Raw genomic sequence first — 21,266 nt, 5'->3', positions numbered from 1 at the left:
CTTCCTCTGCTGAGCTACCCGGGCTTGTTAAACACTAATGCGCGTCAGCGGTAGGGCTTGTCATCTTCCTGTCACTTCTTTCAGGGCACAAAGGAAGAAGGGACTGGGGCTTCCTTTATGCTATGTGTAGAGAGCTACGCCTTCACCCCGTCAACTACTGACTGTAAAGGCAAGGGATTTACAACCTGCACCAGCAGGTAAATAAACAGGCTGCTCACTGGAGGGGAATTAAGTGTCCACCCTCTGACAGAAAGCCAATACCTTACAAATGGGGCTGCGCGGTCCTGGTTGCCATAGGCATCTGCATGCCGCTCTCTAACTCCGATTACTCACTGTTCCCCCGATGCAGTTTGTTACTTTGACTCTAAGTGGCTTCCTCTAGTTTGTTTCTGCATTAGGCATGATAAATGAATTTCAGAAAGTCTGATAGTTACGGATTAAGCACATAATGGACAGAAGAAAACTGTTGCCACCTGCTGAGACCGCGAGGTTAGCGTTGCGCTCAACGACACTCACCCACATAGGCTTCATCATCCACCGGCAGTCGATACGACATGCAGAAGTATGTATCAGACTGGAAGACACAAAAAAATAGAGATAGATATTTTAAAGGATGAACACATTCTTTCTTCTGTGGCAACAAACAAAATATATGCAATACCAACATTTTACAACTATGTAATGTAATGCAGTTATTTGTCCTCATGAATTCTCCACAAAGTCTCACCAATTGTCATGAAGCTTTTCAAACATTCTTTTATTTAAACTATGAAGCAGGATTTGGCAATGTGTGTTGCTATACAGAAATACTGTAACTGGACATGTGTTGCAGCTGATCACCCCCACACATGACCCTCAGAAAATTGAAGGCATATTTTGCTTTGCAAAAGTATTAAACTCAATGTTAGTCAATCTCACAAGATCAACAAGTTCAAACGATAGAATTAAATCACCAGGAATCATTACTCCCTCAGGTTGCACAGAAGTTGTGAAAAAATATAAACTCTAAAAAAGTTGGAGCCCTTACCAGATATGTGCCAAACAATTATTAATTTGACTATATAACAGTACTTTTATTTAAAGTAATTGTAAAAAAAATGGGTTTTAAGTTACAAATGATATGAGTCCTGTATAAGTAATGTCTACAATTGTTGAACCAAGGATACCATTGCAACACATGACTCTCTCAGAGTAGCGAAGTAGAGAAGCCCAAGGCAGCGTGGGCCACCAATTTCAATTCGCTGGCACACAACAACACTCAATAAATTGTTGTCCCTTCAGTGTACTTTCTTTTGAAAAGTAAAATTACTTTTATTACATATACTACTAAATACTATGCATGAAATCACAAATACATACATCAGGTATATTGAAATACATTTGGTGACATCCTCAAGTCATGTTACTTCCCTAGTGGGTCCTGAACCCCATAAGCACAATACTCCCCCAAATATATCAGAAACAGCATCAAAATGTAAGAGGGTCTCTTTTTTTAGAAGGCAGGCCTAGCGGCTTTGTCAAGCGGTGACCATATCAATGTATAAGGCAGGCCTATAGGGTTTGTCAAGGGGCCACCACATCAATATTTACAAGACAGGCCTACTTTGTTAGGGCGCCACATTGATATATTACAGCATGCATGCCTACTGGCTTTGTCAAGGGGTCACCACATTAATAAAATAGCCACATGTCATGATATCACCAATAAAATCAATTGGAACAATAATCATACTCAAATGCAATTGTTAGAAGTATAGGCATTGCAGTGTTCAGAAAACATTGCAATTTAAAACAACCATTAACATATAAGTCAGAGACTTTCTTTTACACTCTTCAGGCCACATAATGCAGCCACAGGACCAACCATCAGGGGCCCTCCTCACTCACAAGGTGAAGTGCATACAGCTCCAGCTTAGAGAGCTTTAAATATAAGCAAACCTCTCCTGGAGTGCTGTTCACTGGGCCACAGGAGCTTTCAGGTTATCTTTTCACAATAACCCTACAGGAGAGCTGCTGCACTCCTGCAGAACTTAAATACTCCTGCTTGACTGTTGCTCATGCCCCTGCCCCTCCTTGGAAAAAACACAGTTGATGGACAGAATGTAGAACAATGTCATACATTCACCCCAGTACAAGGATCTGGGCCTAAATCCATCGTTTTTTTTGCACTCCACACCACCCTGGGTTAGACACTGGCTATATGCAAATCAGCTCTGACCCTGTGCCTCATGGGAACAGTCCAGTCCGAACTACCAAGCCATGTCTTTCCCAGACCGGAATCAGGCATCCAAGGACCGGTTTCTGGCTATCAGCCTTCATCAGCCTGGATAGCTTGACTCCAGTGGTGTGGAGAGCCTGGGACTCACGTCTGAGCATCCCCAGCCCACTCGGGGTGAAATTGCAAAAAACACAGTTGATGGACAGAATGTAGAACAATGTCATACATTCACCCCAGTACAAGGATCTGGGCCTAAATCCATCGTTTTTTTGCACTCCACACCACCCTGGGTTAGACACTGGCTATATGCAAATCAGCTCTGACCCTGTGCCTCATGGGAACAGTCCAGTCCGAACTACCAAGCCATGTCTTTCCCAGACCGGAATCAGGCATCCAAGGACCGGTTTCTGGCTATCAGCCTTCATCAGCCTGGATAGCTTGACTCCAGTGGTGTGGAGAGCCTGGGACTCACGTCTGAGCATCCCCAGCCCACTCGGGGTGAAATTGCAAAAAACACAGTTGATGGACAGAATGAAGAACAATGTCATACATTCACCCCAGTACAAGGATCTGGGCCTAAATCCATCGTTTTTTTGCACTCCACACCACCCTGGGTTAGACACTGGCTATATGCAAATCAGCTCTGACCCTGTGCCTCATGGGAACAGTCCAGTCCGAACTACCAAGCCATGTCTTTCCCAGACCGGAATCAGGCATCCAAGGACCGGTTTCTGGCTATCAGCCTTCATCAGCCTGGATAGCTTGACTCCAGTGGTGTGGAGAGCCTGGGACTCACGTCTGAGCATCCCCAGCCCACTCGGGGTGAAATTGCAAAAAACACAGTTGATGGACAGAATGTAGAACAATGTCATACATTCACCCCAGTACAAGGATCTGGGCCTAAATCCATCGTTTTTTTGCACTCCACACCACCCTGGGTTAGACACTGGCTATATGCAAATCAGCTCTGACCCTGTGCCTCATGGGAACAGTCCAGTCCGAACTACCAAGCCATGTCTTTCCCAGACCGGAATCAGGCATCCAAGGACCGGTTTCTGGCTATCAGCCTTCATCAGCCTGGATAGCTTGACTCCAGTGGTGTGGAGAGCCTGGGACTCACGTCTGAGCATCCCCAGCCCACTCGGGGTGAAATTGCAAAAAACACAGTTGATGGACAGAATGTAGAACAATGTCATACATTCACCCCAGTACAAGGATCTGGGCCTAAATCCATCGTTTTTTTGCACTCCACACCACCCTGGGTTAGACACTGGCTATATGCAAATCAGCTCTGACCCTGTGCCTCATGGGAACAGTCCAGTCCGAACTACCAAGCCATGTCTTTCCCAGACCGGAATCAAGCATCCGAGGACCGGACCGGTTTCGAGGTAACACCTCTCTTCAGCCCGGCTAGCTTGACTCGACATTGTTCTACATTCTGTCCATCAACTGTGTTTTTTGCAATTTCACCCCGAGTGGGCTGGGGATGCTCACACGTGAGTCCCAGGCTCTCCACACCACTGGAGTCAAGCTATCCAGGCTGATGAAGGCTGATAGCCAGAAACCGGTCCTTGGATGCCTGATTCCGGTCTGGGAAAGACATGGCTTTTGTAGTTCGGACTGGACTGTTCCCATGGGGCAACAGGGTCAGAGCTGATTTGCATATCGCCATTGTCTAACCCAGGGTGGTGTGGAGTGCAAAAAAACGATGGATTTGGGCCCAGATCTTTTGACTGGGGGAGTGTGTGACATTGATCCACATTCAGTCCATCACTTGTTGTTTTTGCAATTGCCGCCCTAAGTGCGCTGGGGATGCCCAGACGTGGGTCCCAGGCACTCCACACCACTTGGAGTCAAGCTAGCCGGGCTGAAGAGAGGTGTTACCTCGAAACCGGTCCGGTCCTCGGATGCTTGATTCCGTTCTGGGAAGGACATGGCTTTTGTAGTTCGGACTGGACTGTTCCCATGGGGCAACAGGGTCAGAGCTGATTTGCATATCGCCATTGTCTAACCCAGGGTGGTGTGGAGTGCAAAAAAACGATGGATTTGGGCCCAGATCTTTTGACTGGGGGAGTGTGTGACATTGATCCACATTCAGTCCATCACTTGTTGTTTTTGCAATTGCCGCCCTAAGTGCGCTGGGGATGCCCAGACGTGGGTCCCAGGCACTCCACACCACTTGGAGTCAAGCTAGCCGGGCTGAAGAGAGGTGTTACCTCGAAACCGGTCCGGTCCTCGGATGCTTGATTCCGTTCTGGGAAGGACATGGCTTTTGTAGTTCGGACTGGACTGTTCCCATGGGGCAACAGGGTCAGAGCTGATTTGCATATCGCCATTGTCTAACCCAGGGTGGTGTGGAGTGCAAAAAAACGATGGATTTGGGCCCAGATCTTTTGACTGGGGGAGTGTGTGACATTGATCCACATTCAGTCCATCACTTGTTGTTTTTGCAATTGCCGCCCTAAGTGCGCTGGGGATGCCCAGACGTGGGTCCCAGGCACTCCACACCACTTGGAGTCAAGCTAGCCGGGCTGAAGAGAGGTGTTACCTCGAAACCGGTCCGGTCCTCGGATGCTTGATTCCGTTCTGGGAAGGACATGGCTTTTGTAGTTCGGACTGGACTGTTCCCATGGGGCAACAGGGTCAGAGCTGATTTGCATATCGCCATTGTCTAACCCAGGGTGGTGTGGAGTGCAAAAAAACGATGGATTTGGGCCCAGATCTTTTGACTGGGGGAGTGTGTGACATTGATCCACATTCAGTCCATCACTTGTTGTTTTTGCAATTGCCGCCCTAAGTGCGCTGGGGATGCCCAGACGTGGGTCCCAGGCACTCCACACCACTTGGAGTCAAGCTAGCCGGGCTGAAGAGAGGTGTTACCTCGAAACCGGTCCGGTCCTCGGATGCTTGATTCCGTTCTGGGAAGGACATGGCTTTTGTAGTTCGGACTGGACTGTTCCCATGGGGCAACAGGGTCAGAGCTGATTTGCATATCGCCATTGTCTAACCCAGGGTGGTGTGGAGTGCAAAAAAACGATGGATTTGGGCCCAGATCTTTTGACTGGGGGAGTGTGTGACATTGATCCACATTCAGTCCATCACTTGTTGTTTTTGCAATTGCCGCCCTAAGTGCGCTGGGGATGCCCAGACGTGGGTCCCAGGCACTCCACACCACTTGGAGTCAAGCTAGCCGGGCTGCAGAGAGGTGTTACCTCGAAACCGGTCCGGTCCTCGGATGCTTGATTCCGTTCTGGGAAGGACATGGCTTTTGTAGTTCGGACTGGACTGTTCCCATGGGGCAACAGGGTCAGAGCTGATTTGCATATCGCCATTGTCTAACTCAGGGTGGTGTGGAGTGCAAAAAAACGATGGATTTGGGCCCAGATCTTTTGACTGGGGGAGTGTGTGACATTGATCCACATTCAGTCCATCACTTGTTGTTTTTGCAATTGCCGCCCTAAGTGCGCTGGGGATGCCCAGACGTGGGTCCCAGGCACTCCACACCACTTGGAGTCAAGCTAGCCGGGCTGAAGAGAGGTGTTACCTCGAAACCGGTCCGGTCCTCGGATGCTTGATTCCGTTCTGGGAAGGACATGGCTTTTGTAGTTCGGACTGGACTGTTCCCATGGGGCAACAGGGTCAGAGCTGATTTGCATATCGCCATTGTCTAACCCAGGGTGGTGTGGAGTGCAAAAAAACGATGGATTTGGGCCCAGATCTTTTGACTGGGGGAGTGTGTGACATTGATCCACATTCAGTCCATCACTTGTTGTTTTTGCAATTGCCGCCCTAAGTGCGCTGGGGATGCCCAGACGTGGGTCCCAGGCACTCCACACCACTTGGAGTCAAGCTAGCCGGGCTGAAGAGAGGTGTTACCTCGAAACCGGTCCGGTCCTCGGATGCTTGATTCCGTTCTGGGAAGGACATGGCTTTTGTAGTTCGGACTGGACTGTTCCCATGGGGCAACAGGGTCAGAGCTGATTTGCATATCGCCATTGTCTAACCCAGGGTGGTGCGGAGTGCAAAAAAACGATGGATTTGGGCCCAGATCTTTTGACTGGGGGAGTGTGTGACATTGATCCACATTCAGTGCATCACTTGTTGTTTTTGCAATTGCCGCCCTAAGTGCGCTGGGGATGCCCAGACGTGGGTCCCAGGCACTCCACACCACTTGGAGTCAAGCTAGCCGGGCTGAAGAGAGGTGTTACCTCGAAACCGGTCCGGTCCTCGGATGCTTGATTCCGTTCTGGGAAGGACATGGCTTTTGTAGTTCAGACTGGACTGTTCCCATGGGGCAACAGGGTCAGAGCTGATTTGCATATCGCCATTGTCTAACCCAGGGTGGTGTGGAGTGCAAAAAAACGATGGATTTGGGCCCAGATCTTTTGACTGGGGGAGTGTGTGACATTGATCCACATTCAGTCCATCACTTGTTGTTTTTGCAATTGCCGCCCTAAGTGCGCTGGGGATGCCCAGACGTGGGTCCCAGGCACTCCACACCACTTGGAGTCAAGCTAGCCGGGCTGAAGAGAGGTGTTACCTCGAAACCGGTCCGGTCCTCGGATGCTTGATTCCGTTCTGGGAAGGACATGGCTTTTGTAGTTCGGACTGGACTGTTCCCATGGGGCAACAGGGTCAGAGCTGATTTGCATATCGCCATTGTCTAACCCAGGGTGGTGTGGAGTGCAAAAAAACGATGGATTTGGGCCCAGATCTTTTGACTGGGGGAGTGTGTGACATTGATCCACATTCAGTCCATCACTTGTTGTTTTTGCAATTGCCGCCCTAAGTGCGCTGGGGATGCCCAGACGTGGGTCCCAGGCACTCCACACCACTTGGAGTCAAGCTAGCCGGGCTGAAGAGAGGTGTTACCTCGAAACCGGTCCGGTCCTCGGATGCTTGATTCCGTTCTGGGAAGGACATGGCTTTTGTAGTTCGGACTGGACTGTTCCCATGGGGCAACAGGGTCAGAGCTGATTTGCATATCGCCATTGTCTAACCCAGGGTGGTGTGGAGTGCAAAAAAACGATGGATTTGGGCCCAGATCTTTTGACTGGGGGAGTGTGTGACATTGATCCACATTCAGTCCATCACTTGTTGTTTTTGCAATTGCCGCCCTAAGTGCGCTGGGGATGCCCAGACGTGGGTCCCAGGCACTCCACACCACTTGGAGTCAAGCTAGCCGGGCTGAAGAGAGGTGTTACCTCGAAACCGGTCCGGTCCTCGGATGCTTGATTCCGTTCTGGGAAGGACATGGCTTTTGTAGTTCGGACTGGACTGTTCCCATGGGGCAACAGGGTCAGAGCTGATTTGCATATCGCCATTGTCTAACCCAGGGTGGTGTGGAGTGCAAAAAAACGATGGATTTGGGCCCAGATCTTTTGACTGGGGGAGTGTGTGACATTGATCCACATTCAGTCCATCACTTGTTGTTTTTGCAATTGCCGCCCTAAGTGCGCTGGGGATGCCCAGACGTGGGTCCCAGGCACTCCACACCACTTGGAGTCAAGCTAGCCGGGCTGAAGAGAGGTGTTACCTCGAAACCGGTCCGGTCCTCGGATGCTTGATTCCGTTCTGGGAAGGACATGGCTTTTGTAGTTCGGACTGGACTGTTCCCATGGGGCAACAGGGTCAGAGCTGATTTGCATATCGCCATTGTCTAACCCAGGGTGGTGTGGAGTGCAAAAAAACGATGGATTTGGGCCCAGATCTTTTGACTGGGGGAGTGTGTGACATTGATCCACATTCAGTCCATCACTTGTTGTTTTTGCAATTGCCGCCCTAAGTGCGCTGGGGATGCCCAGACGTGGGTCCCAGGCACTCCACACCACTTGGAGTCAAGCTAGCCGGGCTGAAGAGAGGTGTTACCTCGAAACCGGTCCGGTCCTCGGATGCTTGATTCCGTTCTGGGAAGGACATGGCTTTTGTAGTTCGGACTGGACTGTTCCCATGGGGCAACAGGGTCAGAGCTGATTTGCATATCGCCATTGTCTAACCCAGGGTGGTGTGGAGTGCAAAAAAACGATGGATTTGGGCCCAGATCTTTTGACTGGGGGAGTGTGTGACATTGATCCACATTCAGTCCATCACTTGTTGTTTTTGCAATTGCCGCCCTAAGTGCGCTGGGGATGCCCAGACGTGGGTCCCAGGCACTCCACACCACTTGGAGTCAAGCTAGCCGGGCTGAAGAGAGGTGTTACCTCGAAACCGGTCCGGTCCTCGGATGCTTGATTCCGTTCTGGGAAGGACATGGCTTTTGTAGTTCGGACTGGACTGTTCCCATGGGGCAACAGGGTCAGAGCTGATTTGCATATCGCCATTGTCTAACCCAGGGTGGTGTGGAGTGCAAAAAAACGATGGATTTGGGCCCAGATCTTTTGACTGGGGGAGTGTGTGACATTGATCCACATTCAGTCCATCACTTGTTGTTTTTGCAATTGCCGCCCTAAGTGCGCTGGGGATGCCCAGACGTGGGTCCCAGGCACTCCACACCACTTGGAGTCAAGCTAGCCGGGCTGAAGAGAGGTGTTACCTCGAAACCGGTCCGGTCCTCGGATGCTTGATTCCGTTCTGGGAAGGACATGGCTTTTGTAGTTCGGACTGGACTGTTCCCATGGGGCAACAGGGTCAGAGCTGATTTGCATATCGCCATTGTCTAACCCAGGGTGGTGTGGAGTGCAAAAAAACGATGGATTTGGGCCCAGATCTTTTGACTGGGGGAGTGTGTGACATTGATCCACATTCAGTCCATCACTTGTTGTTTTTGCAATTGCCGCCCTAAGTGCGCTGGGGATGCCCAGACGTGGGTCCCAGGCACTCCACACCACTTGGAGTCAAGCTAGCCGGGCTGAAGAGAGGTGTTACCTCGAAACCGGTCCGGTCCTCGGATGCTTGATTCCGTTCTGGGAAGGACATGGCTTTTGTAGTTCGGACTGGACTGTTCCCATGGGGCAACAGGGTCAGAGCTGATTTGCATATCGCCATTGTCTAACCCAGGGTGGTGTGGAGTGCAAAAAAACGATGGATTTGGGCCCAGATCTTTTGACTGGGGGAGTGTGTGACATTGATCCACATTCAGTCCATCACTTGTTGTTTTTGCAATTGCCGCCCTAAGTGCGCTGGGGATGCCCAGACGTGGGTCCCAGGCACTCCACACCACTTGGAGTCAAGCTAGCCGGGCTGAAGAGAGGTGTTACCTCGAAACCGGTCCGGTCCTCGGATGCTTGATTCCGTTCTGGGAAGGACATGGCTTTTGTAGTTCGGACTGGACTGTTCCCATGGGGCAACAGGGTCAGAGCTGATTTGCATATCGCCATTGTCTAACCCAGGGTGGTGTGGAGTGCAAAAAAACGATGGATTTGGGCCCAGATCTTTTGACTGGGGGAGTGTGTGACATTGATCCACATTCAGTCCATCACTTGTTGTTTTTGCAATTGCCGCCCTAAGTGCGCTGGGGATGCCCAGACGTGGGTCCCAGGCACTCCACACCACTTGGAGTCAAGCTAGCCGGGCTGAAGAGAGGTGTTACCTCGAAACCGGTCCGGTCCTCGGATGCTTGATTCCGTTCTGGGAAGGACATGGCTTTTGTAGTTCGGACTGGACTGTTCCCATGGGGCAACAGGGTCAGAGCTGATTTGCATATCGCCATTGTCTAACCCAGGGTGGTGTGGAGTGCAAAAAAACGATGGATTTGGGCCCAGATCTTTTGACTGGGGGAGTGTGTGACATTGATCCACATTCAGTCCATCACTTGTTGTTTTTGCAATTGCCGCCCTAAGTGCGCTGGGGATGCCCAGACGTGGGTCCCAGGCACTCCACACCACTTGGAGTCAAGCTAGCCGGGCTGAAGAGAGGTGTTACCTCGAAACCGGTCCGGTCCTCGGATGCTTGATTCCGTTCTGGGAAGGACATGGCTTTTGTAGTTCGGACTGGACTGTTCCCATGGGGCAACAGGGTCAGAGCTGATTTGCATATCGCCATTGTCTAACCCAGGGTGGTGTGGAGTGCAAAAAAACGATGGATTTGGGCCCAGATCTTTTGACTGGGGGAGTGTGTGACATTGATCCACATTCAGTCCATCACTTGTTGTTTTTGCACCTGCCCCTCCTTGGGGCATCACAATGAAGGAATTAAGCAAATTCATGTCCGCTGTTTCCTGTCCATTTTTGCAGCCTCACCACACGATAAAGCTGGTTTCTTCCCCTGCCCGCGCTCTACATGGGAGGGAAACTGATGACTGGTGTACCCGCCCTCCTCCAGACACAGGCATAGGGGGGCAGAGATGGCACCAGTCATGATGCTGGGGCTTTGGCTTGCCCCAGGAGTCCTCCTGCATCAGTCTTTAGTCACGAGGGGATGGGGTTTCCCGGTTCAATATTAACTGTCCCAGGCACCACGGGATGGAGTCTCTGGGCCCATGCATTCCCCATTTCTGGGCAAATAAATTATTAATGAAAAAATTGTTGCTTCATTCTTCAGGGGTTTGGCCCTTGACAGGAGAAACGGAGGGAATCTTGGTGCCGCACTATGCACCCACTTTACTTAGTTTGCAATTTAAAACAAGGCCTATCTTCAAGTGGCCATATCTCCGGCCCCATCGGGTAGGTTCTATCTCTGACTCGTTTTGCTCTTTTTGGCCAAGCCTAGCTGCCAAAAGCTTTTTCAACCAGCCTCCTTTCCTCTAAGGGATGCATTTTGCAAGGAACAGGATTTTCTGAATCCTTTGTCCAGCCTTCTCCTTTGCCTGGCTCCTGGTGCTACTCTCCCGCTGGTGGGGGCCTTTTGCCAGCAGAATACTCTCCTTTGCGCACTTCCGAGCCCCAGATCCTCATGGCTGTCTTGCATTGCCTCTGTGGGGTGGCAGTGGAGTACAAGTCTTTCGCTTAACTGGTCTCCGGAGGCATAAAGGGGCCAGCGTCACTGGCCTGGAGAGACCCATACTAGTCCCAGGGATTAGCTGGAGTTAAAGTCCTTAGTCCAGCCTTGCAAGACATCGGCTGACTTCTCCTTCCAACTGGGCATCTTCTCAGCTGTCGTCACCTCCCAGGTCCAGGATCTTCTCTACTGTCTCTCCTTTGTGCAGGATATTTTAAGAAGGGGATTGAAGTTTTAGATACCAGGCCTGGCCAATCTTTGGATGCCACATCAACCCGCCATTGCTTTGCCAATCGTCCTCCATAGCATTCTGGGCCAATCCATCAGGGAAACTCAAGTTTTCGCTGGAAAGAGCACCTATGCGGGCTCAAGTACGCCCCTGGCTCATATCACTGCCAGATCCCTTCAAACCAAAACGTCAACGGCAAGCCCTTCTTGTGTTGGGATTAGATGTTTAGGCTCCCTCATTTGTTCCTGCAGTGTGACAAACTAATTATGTGATGCCGATTTTCCTCCCCACTACTTCGTTTTCCAGGAACTGAGTCAACAACAGTATATTGCGTTTTGGCCTTTGTTCCTTCTGCTGGGGAGTAAAGTAATTAACTTGGCCCAGCAGTGGGACAAAGACATGGAATTTGATGATGAGCTGTGCCTGAGAAATATGACAATTCCTGATATACCATAAGATGTGAATTTTGTGTATTGGGAACTGCAAAATCAAACTCAGAGTGCATGCTTTTCCCCAGTTTGAAGCCTTGCTGGACTGTATAGGCCTAAGAGGAGCAAAATGGCACTTTAGGGCAGATTTTGCCTGTATGTATAACACAGTGAAATCACTACAGCGTTTCTAATAAGCCCTACTGATCCATTAATGAATGCACACTAATATTATAAGGCCTACCACAGGTTAGCACCACTACTTGCAGAGACCATTCTGCACCAGGCTACCTGTGCGTAATCACCTGACAGTAATTGATTGCAGTCTTGAATGCATAGCCCACATATATGCGTACACGATTGTGTACAAGTGTTCATGGGTAACCAACCCAGTGCCCCTTATACTACCTGTGCAGCACAGGCCACATCTTGAAAAGCGGCCAGTGAAAGTTAACACGCTCAGTCCAATTAATGTGAATTTACTGTGAGACTGGGGAAGTGGGACTCGCCCATAGTAAAAAGTAAAAACCAACTGGTAGTCATAGACAAAAAATATTGGTGGACTAAAAGGTGGGAATCTATTTGCTACATCAAAGTACACATTTTAATAAATGTAAATAGCAAGCAAAGAAATCATCATCAGCAACAACAAACATGAAAAGCCCAACAAGGGTAAAAAGTGGTTAGACATGTCAACAAATTAATCCTTCACATTTTTATTTTTAAATGGTCAACGAACAAGATAGTTTTAAATGTGTAACTTCAGAGGTGAGTGGAAAACGGTACATAAAGGTAGCACAAAAAAAAAAGTGAGAATGGCCAAGACACAAAATAGCAAAAAAGAAGAGATTCAGATAGTGAAGAAACAGATTCAAGACACCAAAAATCAAGAGATGCTAATAATTCAGAACACCTAAATACAAAACAAATAGTGGCATGAGAAAATTAAATAGAAATTAAGAATGAGTAACCAACATAAATGATTTAGCACAGGGTTGTGTGTGAAGAACAATGAAAAGCAGAGAGATAAGAGTAAATACCAGTTTAATTTTTTTTCATAGTGGCTTCTCTTGAAAGATATTTCTCAGAAACATCTTTTCTCCATAATGCATTCGACGATAATGTAGTTATAATCAGATAGATCCAGAAAGAGAAAGATATTCTATCAATTTTGGAAGCGAAAATGTGAAGTAAACACAACAAAGAAAAGGGAGAGATTAAGAAGAGCACGGTCAACTAAACTAACTGCTTAACAGAGATGGTGAACAGCAAAAGGTTAGATAAAGAATAAATAAGAGATTCATAAATGAGTTGTGGTCTTGTTACACAGGAAATACCCCAAACGTAAATTGCTGCTTGGTGGGAACTAAACAGTATTCTATTGACACTTTAACACCAGTGAAGACAATCTAACCAATGGGCCAGTTTGCCAGCATTTACAGCAGTCAATGTTATAACACTGGGAAAACATTTACTGATGTCAGTAAAAAAGAATATTGTTGTCATAATATGTTACGATGATACAGATGGATGGGGAGTTGTTGGAAATGGGATCCCCGGCTGGCCAGGGCTTTCGCCAAAGTCAGTCAGAGACCACCACTCCCAAGTCAGGGCAAGGGAGTTACACGCCAAGATAACCCCTACTCACCCTCTAGGTAACGTGGCGCGAGCAGCAAGGCTAAACTTGGAGGCGATGTAAGTTAAGTATTTGCGCACGCACCCCAGCAACAACAACCAAAGGCCCACCACAAAGGGAACTCCACACAAGGTTATATAAAAATAGCCTTTGTATTATAATAAATATACATCAGATAAAACACACATCTTGTTACACTGTGCCAACAGGCACGGGCGGAATTTACAAGGGATATTGCACAGGACAGGGCCCCTTGGACCACTGTCAGGGGTATCAGCACTTTTAGAAATAATACTTTCAGAAATAGCACTTTAGAAAGTAAAATCAGTGTAGCACACAATATAAAAGTAGAGCATACAACCAGTAATCACTGGTAACAGGACCTCACTAGCACCACCTGTACTAGGGAGAAAAACAACCACCTACACATCTCAATTCCTGTAGGGGTGTAAAGACAAAACACATGATGCATTACAATACATTCAGAGGTGTAAAATCAATAACAATTGCGCCAAACTCACAAGTCACCACCTGTGACTGTCCCTGTGTCCCAATGTCAGGGCCTAAACGTCGCAGTTGCCCACAAAGTGCTGGGCAACTGGTGCAGGGAAAGTTAGGGCAAAGTTGGAGCCTCACTGGACTCTCAGAACAAATGGGCAATGAGCCTCTCTGGGCTCACAAAGCAATCTGCCCCCTCGAGCCTCTCTGGGCTCCTGGACACGAACTGGCCCTCCTGAGCCTCTCTCCGGCTCTTCCACAGAATGGGCACTCGAGCCTCTCTGGGGCTCGCAATGCAGAAGGGCTGGAGCCTCTCTGGGCTCCACCACGAGGGAATGGCACCCTCAGAGCCTCTCTGGGCTCAACGCACAAAATGGCCCCCCAGGAGCCTCTCTGGGCTCCTCAACAATACTGCGGGCGTCAGGGCCCCTCACGGGGGACCCTCGAACACTTGGGGCCGCTTGGAGTCCCCCCTCTGGGGACTCAGGACGACAAATGCCCCCTAAGAGCCTCTCTGGCTCTAGACACAAGGGCGCGAGGTCGCGCTGCTGAGGGGGGCAGGGGGGGGGGGGGCGGACACCGACAACGTGTCCCGGCGCCCCTCCCCTCGCTTCTTGGCAACACTCACCGGCTCTGGGCTGCAGTGCGGCTCCTCTCGTCCCGGGGCTCTCCTCTCCACTCGGGGAGCCTCGGGGACCCGGCCGGCAGCTTCTCCCTCCCCGGCTCGTCGGAGGAGGCGGGACTTCCGGTCGGCCTTTCCTGGGCCGCGCTGGGATTGGCTGGGCCGCTTACCACTTCCGGGTCGCCGCGGGCAGCGCGGCGGCCCGCTTCTTAGGCAGGCAGGCGGCTTCCCAGGATCCGAGGAGTGGGCTCCCTCGTGAATCCAATACAAACGGGCCAAATCAAAGCGGCAATGAGCGGGGTGGCACCCGCGCCGTCAAAACCGCCACACAGGGCGATCAGATGCCGGGTGGGCACCGGCTGTGCTCTTAAAGCGCTAGCAGCGCTAGAAACGAAGGGCAGGCGCTCCCAAGCGCCTCCAGGACAGAATCCAGCGCTCACAGCGCTATGGCCCAAATCAAGCGCTTTCAAGCGCTAGGCAGGGATTTCAGCGCTCACAGCGCTGAAGGGCAGAGAGCAGCGCTCTCAGGCTGCAGGCAAGGAGTCCTCAGTGCTCCCCAGCACTGGAGGACAGGACAAGGCTCCAGCAGGGTCTGGAGGCAGGCAGGGGGGCAAGGCTGGGCCAGAGCCAGCACACTGGGTCTCCAGGCAGGGAGACACCCCAAGTGGCGGTCCTCCTGGCCCCAGCAGCAGCAACAGCCCCCTCTGGCAGGATCCAAAAGCAGAACATTTTCCAAGGGGACACAGCCCCTTCTTATACTAACAAATCCTTTGTTTCAAGGTGCAGGGTGGGGGAAAACCAGTTGCAGCTGGCTCTGGAGCACTCTTGATGGCCCAACCACCCATCTCTTTCACTGCGGAGGCTAGGGTCGTTAGACACACCACAGGGGGGCGGAGCCAGCATTGTGTGGGGAAAACCCAGCCCATCCAGGACACAGGTACACTCCTCCCACACATCACTCATGCTAATCTCCCACTCACCACCGGGCAGACCCATCCAGACTTCCTGGAGCCTGGCATGCCAGCCAGCTCCAGCCAATCACTCTCCAGCACCCTCACAGCACACGCACACATATCTCAATGTCCAGAAGTAGCACTTCCCAACTAGACACATACATGCCGCAGACACCATCTCGCAGCATTCACTCTCACGAGTTTACACATACTAAACTCGAGCCTGCACTCCCCACGCATCAGGAACTACCAGGGACACACACATTCCCCATGCATTCCTATGGGAGGGCAGGCCAGCCATGCTACACGCACGCACTTTCACTCTGGGACCCAGGGAAAAGTGCGCAGAGACCCAAAAATCACTGACACAGGGTCACAAATAAGGCAAAAAGTTCAGGGGTGAACCAGCCCTGCGGGCCAAGTCCAACAGGAGTGTACAGGAAGATAATTATCATCACCTCTACGTTGCATACTCTAGGAGCTAATTATGAGTTTTAGTACATAGATGACCAGCTCAAAGTGGAAAATATTTTTGATGGTAATGCCCCACATTTTCAGTGAAATCTTGTTTTGTAATGAGGCACACGCTTTATTCAAATTTAGTTAACTTGTTCCAAGACTATTATACCATGCAGATGACAGTTAAAATAGACATGCTGATGCATATTTATTTTCCTCAATATTTACTCTTCCTCACATGTATTTACCTCACTGCCAGTCGGATATGTTTCGTACTGGTCACTGGTGATTATCCAAAGCAGTAAATAAGACCCACTCTGGGACTATTTCTCATATAGAAGTACTATCATGAAGGGTGTGTCTTTCTAGTAATCGGTTTAAAACCAGTATGTATATCCTTTGTCATTTTTGCCTGAAACATAAAAGTTATGATGGACATCTATAAGAATGTCCAAACCAGCTCAGATAGTTCACAAGGCTCAGGGCAAATGATAATATACAAGGGATGTAAAACCCAATATAGCCCTGAAAAAAGACTTTGGACTTTTCTGTTTCAAATAAACTGACTTCATCTCAGAACACATAAAAACATACTTCTATAATTACTTACCGCAATGCATACGTCCTGTAATTCTAGGACATAGCTAAGTTGTAGTGGCATAGTAATAGGATGACACCACCTCTGGCCAGTCTCTGTTCCCAACTTCCCACAGGTGTCCAACCCTTAGCTATGCACCCAACTCACTGCATGCGGCCAACTCCTACTATACATGGCCTATGGGCCAGACCATTCTCTGTTTTGGAAGCATTTTTTCCAGTACTGTGATGCTGGCACAAACAACACAGTACTACAGAGGGTACTGAGCTCCCAAGTCATGCCACGATGTATTCTTTATGTTCATGCCAGCCTCTTTACCTGTGTTAACCCCTTCAGGCCAACCTTGAGCACCTTTATGAAAGCTAATTTCTCATACACAGAACGGATTTACATTAAACAGTAAAAAGCCCACTTTCTGAGTAAAGTTCTAACTTTTTGCTAAATTTGGTGTGACTTAGTGAAAAGAATCAAGGCCAAGGCTATTAGAAGATTGAAGGTGAGTGTAATACATCTGTCAGGGAGGGAGACTAACATCCACCTTCCTTACAATGTCTATCTTCTAGAGCCTGGGCACAGCCATGCTCTAGAACCCTTCCTCAACCTTCTGTTTTAATCTTAAAACAAGAACACAACACATTGCCCCTCTTTAACAATAACAAATGGCAATAACATTAAACAATAATTAAAAAACTATCTGTTACAACATATATAAAATGAGACAAACTGTGACAACTTTGCAAAACAAACTCAATACAATGCAAGAAATACATAAGGTACAAAATATAAGCTAAAATGTAAATATTAAGCTATCACAAAATAAGCAACGCACACAATAAATCCTCACATAAAGTACATCAGAAATCCATCAAACCTACTCAAAGCTTTGGTTTCAAAGAGATTCCTCAAAACTCTGGACTTCTTTTTATCACCCACCTCTCTCTTAGATTCATCACCCAGTTTACTCGGTCTTTTTGTTCGTTCCTCAATGGAGCTCTCACAACCATTTTCTGTTACCATACATTTCCATCACTCAGCAGAAGTGTGTATTTATTCAGCTTCCTCACCTGGAGAGGGTTAGAGTAATTAGATTCTCCTTTTCTAACCATGTGCCCCTTCTGCACACGGACCCAAACACCAATCTCATAATCCCCTTTCTTTCTGGTTTCTCTTCCTAAAGCAACCTTGCCTCGCTCCACTTCTTTGGACATCAGTGCCCTGGCCGAGCTACCTCTCATCGCTTTGAAAGGAGATTTCCCTGTCTCACAATGGGGTGTAGTACAATAAGACCACAGCAGCTTCCTCGTTGCCACTCTCCAATCCTCCCTTCCAGCCAACACCAGCTGTAAGCCCTCCTTCAATGTCCTATTCCACCTCTCTACCAGACCACTGCTTTGAGGATAGTACACAGATGATTGAATGTGTGTGTTCTATCCCTTGCTCCTTGAGAATATCTTTAATGTGCTGGGAAACAAATTGGACACCATTATCTGATACCATGATCTCTTGCACCCCTTCTCTCATGAACAGCGCTCAGAAAATCGAATGTGGTTTCCTAAGTGACCTCTCCAGTAAATTTCACTGCAGGCCATCTTGGAAAATAATGAAGTGCTACAATGGCATATTTGGGGCAGCTTCTCATAACATGCAATGGACCAGTAACATCAATACCTATTTTTTTTCCAGGGACCATCTGATTTATCACACTCATCTGAAGGATAACTCACAGTTTTCTGTGACTTGTCACCCCAGTTCCTTTCTGCTTCCTGATCTAATCCATGCCACCAATATTTCTCTCTTACCCGCCTTTTGGAGCCACTAATTCCTTTGTCTTAGTTTAACTACTCATTCTCTTTGAGTGGAAGGCACTACCAGCAAATCACCAAGCATCAAAGGGTCACCGCGTTGAACGCCTGTCAAGTAGTGAGGAAGTGGGCTCGAAACGTAATGCAGTGTCACAAGAAAAGCTCACCTTGGTTCTAGGCTGAAGCGTCACTTGGAGGTAGCCTAGCAATGTCACACGGGTGGTCACGTGTAGAACTCACCGCAAGTCAAAGCAGCAGTATTACGGCATTAGCAACTGTTGCTAGGAGTGTGTCTCCGCTACAAAGAATTTCAATGGGCCACGAGGAAAGTGACATGCATCAAGGCAGAATTATTACAGCGGCATTCGCAACTGTTGTGAGGGGCAGCTGTTGTCTCAGCTGCCAGGAGTGATCATTGCTCGTTGGGGTTAATTTATTATTGTTGCCCCGTGAAGCCCTTCAAAGACAGTGCAGTCAACAGAACATTCAGTGAAAGCTGAATTCAAGCATCTAGTCACTATTTGACAAACACTGGAAAGTAATATTGTGTGTTACTCTACTCGTAAGCACAATTTCAGTGACATGTACACTAGAGTGCAATACTGCATGTCAGATAAAAACGCCTACTTGGTACTAAAACATAAGGACAAATAAACTAGTTTGTTCTGCATTACCAATGCAGACATTTAAGAAACAACACAGTACAATTTGCACTTGCTACCAACATATCATTGTAACAGAGGTTTTGAAGGAGAACATAGTTAGTAAATGTAAATGTAAATGTAAATGTGTTGGACTTGTAAAGCGCACAGCTGCCCGTAAGCGTCCCGGCGCTTGCTTAGGGAACCCGTCCTGGTATTCCCCTGTGAGAAACCCTGGCAGGGTGTCCACAAGGTGAAAGCCAGGCATCCCACCGCGAGGGGCCGTAGTGGAGATTAAGCAAGCTATTGCCCAGAGTCGCAGAGTGTGACCCCGTGAGTTGAGTAGGCACCAGAGCGAGAATTGTCGAGTCCGTGGAATTTTGAGCCCGAGACCCGCCGAGGCGGGGAATCGAACCCTGGTCCACGATCGATCTCAGCTTCCGGGTCTGCCGCCTCTAACCACTGAGCCACGCTTCTCCAGTATTAACATCGGTCTTAGTTATGGAAGTGGAAGAGGTGTGGCGCAGCGGCCAGGGCGTCTGACTTCGCAACACAGGGCTCACAATTGGATCTTCGGAGCCGGCAGCAGGTTAGGCCAGCACCATGTAAATCTGAGCAATAGCACGCTTAATCTTCCGAACGGCCCCAGCGCCTTGAGACCCTTTGGGGTGATTAGTTTGCACTGTACAAATACTGGGTTATTGTTATTATAATGGAAGGTTTAGTAGCGTCAACATATTTTTTGCAAAGCCCTGTATAGCTGACAATACCCTGGGAAGACTAGAAGGAGGAATTTGAAGCCTATGTCCAGGCTATTAGAGGCAAAATTTTTACAGCAGCCAGAAAATTAGCCATGTTAAAACACTGTTTGGTGCAGAGAGAAGGTGAATGTTGAAACATTTGCTGGCTTTTATCATCAGAAGTTGAGAGAAGAAGACAAAGAAAGTGAAGGAAACAATATAAATGAAGTTTCACTAGGGAAATCGGATGCACATTTTGAAGAAAAACAAACTGACGTGTTTGAGATCGCTTGCTGCAAAGTGTAACTACAAGGGCTTCCAAGAAAAAATATTAAGGGATTAACTGATTTTAAAAGTTAATATCCGGAAAGTGCAAGACAAACTGTTTAACACAAAATGATTCACTCTTCAAATGGCTATTGACTTGATAAAAAGGGCATACATTACAGATGAAGGGTTGGTCAGACAAAAAGGTTGAGGAAGTCCAAAGAGAAACACGCAAACCAAGAAAAGAAGAGGAAATAAGCATTAAAACAATGGAGGCTAAGACAAATTTGACATGCCATAAGTGTGGTTATAGCGGTCATGTAGCAAAAGATTAATTGAGTCCTGCTATAGGACATATATGCAGCTGGTGCAAAAACAAAAGACATTTTGCAAAGATGTGTAAAGGAAGAATTGGGATGTGAGGAAAAATAGTCCCTACATTAGTGTGCTAGAGGGAGCTTAGAATGATGAGGAATGGCAGGACGTAATTTCCGAAATTCAACAGATCGATAATGTTGGGGAAGACAATCCATTTTTCAGAATAGATGGTGGTGATGTGAGAAAGATGGCGGACTCCAGAGCCGGGTATACTCTAATTGGAGAGGAAAACTTAAGTAAATTTCCAGATCATGTACTCAAGAGTCTGAGGTTGAGGTTAGTGGCTTATGGTAACAAGCCCACTGAATTAGTGGGTATCACTGAAGCACAATTAAGAGTTTCAACAGATGCTGGTAAAACCTAAAGTGTACTTTGCAAAGGAGGGCTCATATCTGTGTGGGTTGGCCTCAACGAAGGGATTTGGGAATTCGTTTATATACCAAACATCCAGATCAGTTGTTGGGAGCGCAATCAGAAGAGTGTGTTGTAAATTGTGAGAATGAATTTAAAGAATTGAAAACAAACATCGTAACGGCGCCAGCACATATACATTTTGACACCAATGATACTATAATAGTAAACGCTGATGCCAGTCTGGTGAGATTAGTTGCGGTGCTACTACAGATGAGAAACAGTGTAGATGTCACAATTTCCTATGATGAGACCATTGAAAGATGCTGAAAAAAAACTTCACCATAGAGAGAGAAGCATTAGATGTGTGGTGGGTAGTAAACCATTTTACAACGTATGTGTGGGGAACCAATTTTACAGTAAGGACTGACCTTCGTCCACTTGTGAAGGTTTTCTCAGAAAAGTGGTGGAAGGATATCATCTCACAGGATAGCATGGTGGACTATGGGCATGTTATAGTATAAACTTTACAAAGAATATGTTCCTGGAAAGAAAAATGTGTTAGCTGATTG

General features: G+C 48.2%; 1 protein-coding gene across 4 annotated transcripts in view; it reads right to left on the bottom strand.

Annotated features, from left to right (window-relative positions):
* PAM (peptidylglycine alpha-amidating monooxygenase) overlaps nt 1-21,266 on the bottom strand; it is a 1,252,349-nt gene that overhangs the window by 678,856 nt on the left and 552,227 nt on the right. For all 4 annotated transcript variants that reach the window (XM_078675446.1, XM_078675447.1, XM_078675444.1 and 1 more), the window contains exon 5: nt 517-574. In XM_078675446.1, coding sequence (XP_078531572.1) covers nt 517-574 — 58 coding nt within the window. The remainder of the gene's footprint in view (nt 1-516; nt 575-21,266) is intronic.

This window comes from Lissotriton helveticus, chromosome 2_1, assembly GCF_964261635.1.
Source record: "Lissotriton helveticus chromosome 2_1, aLisHel1.1, whole genome shotgun sequence".
Classification (NCBI taxonomy): domain Eukaryota; kingdom Metazoa; phylum Chordata; class Amphibia; order Caudata; family Salamandridae; genus Lissotriton; species Lissotriton helveticus.
Note: the sequence above shows the minus strand (reverse complement) of the source record. Positions and strands in the feature narration are given on the sequence as shown.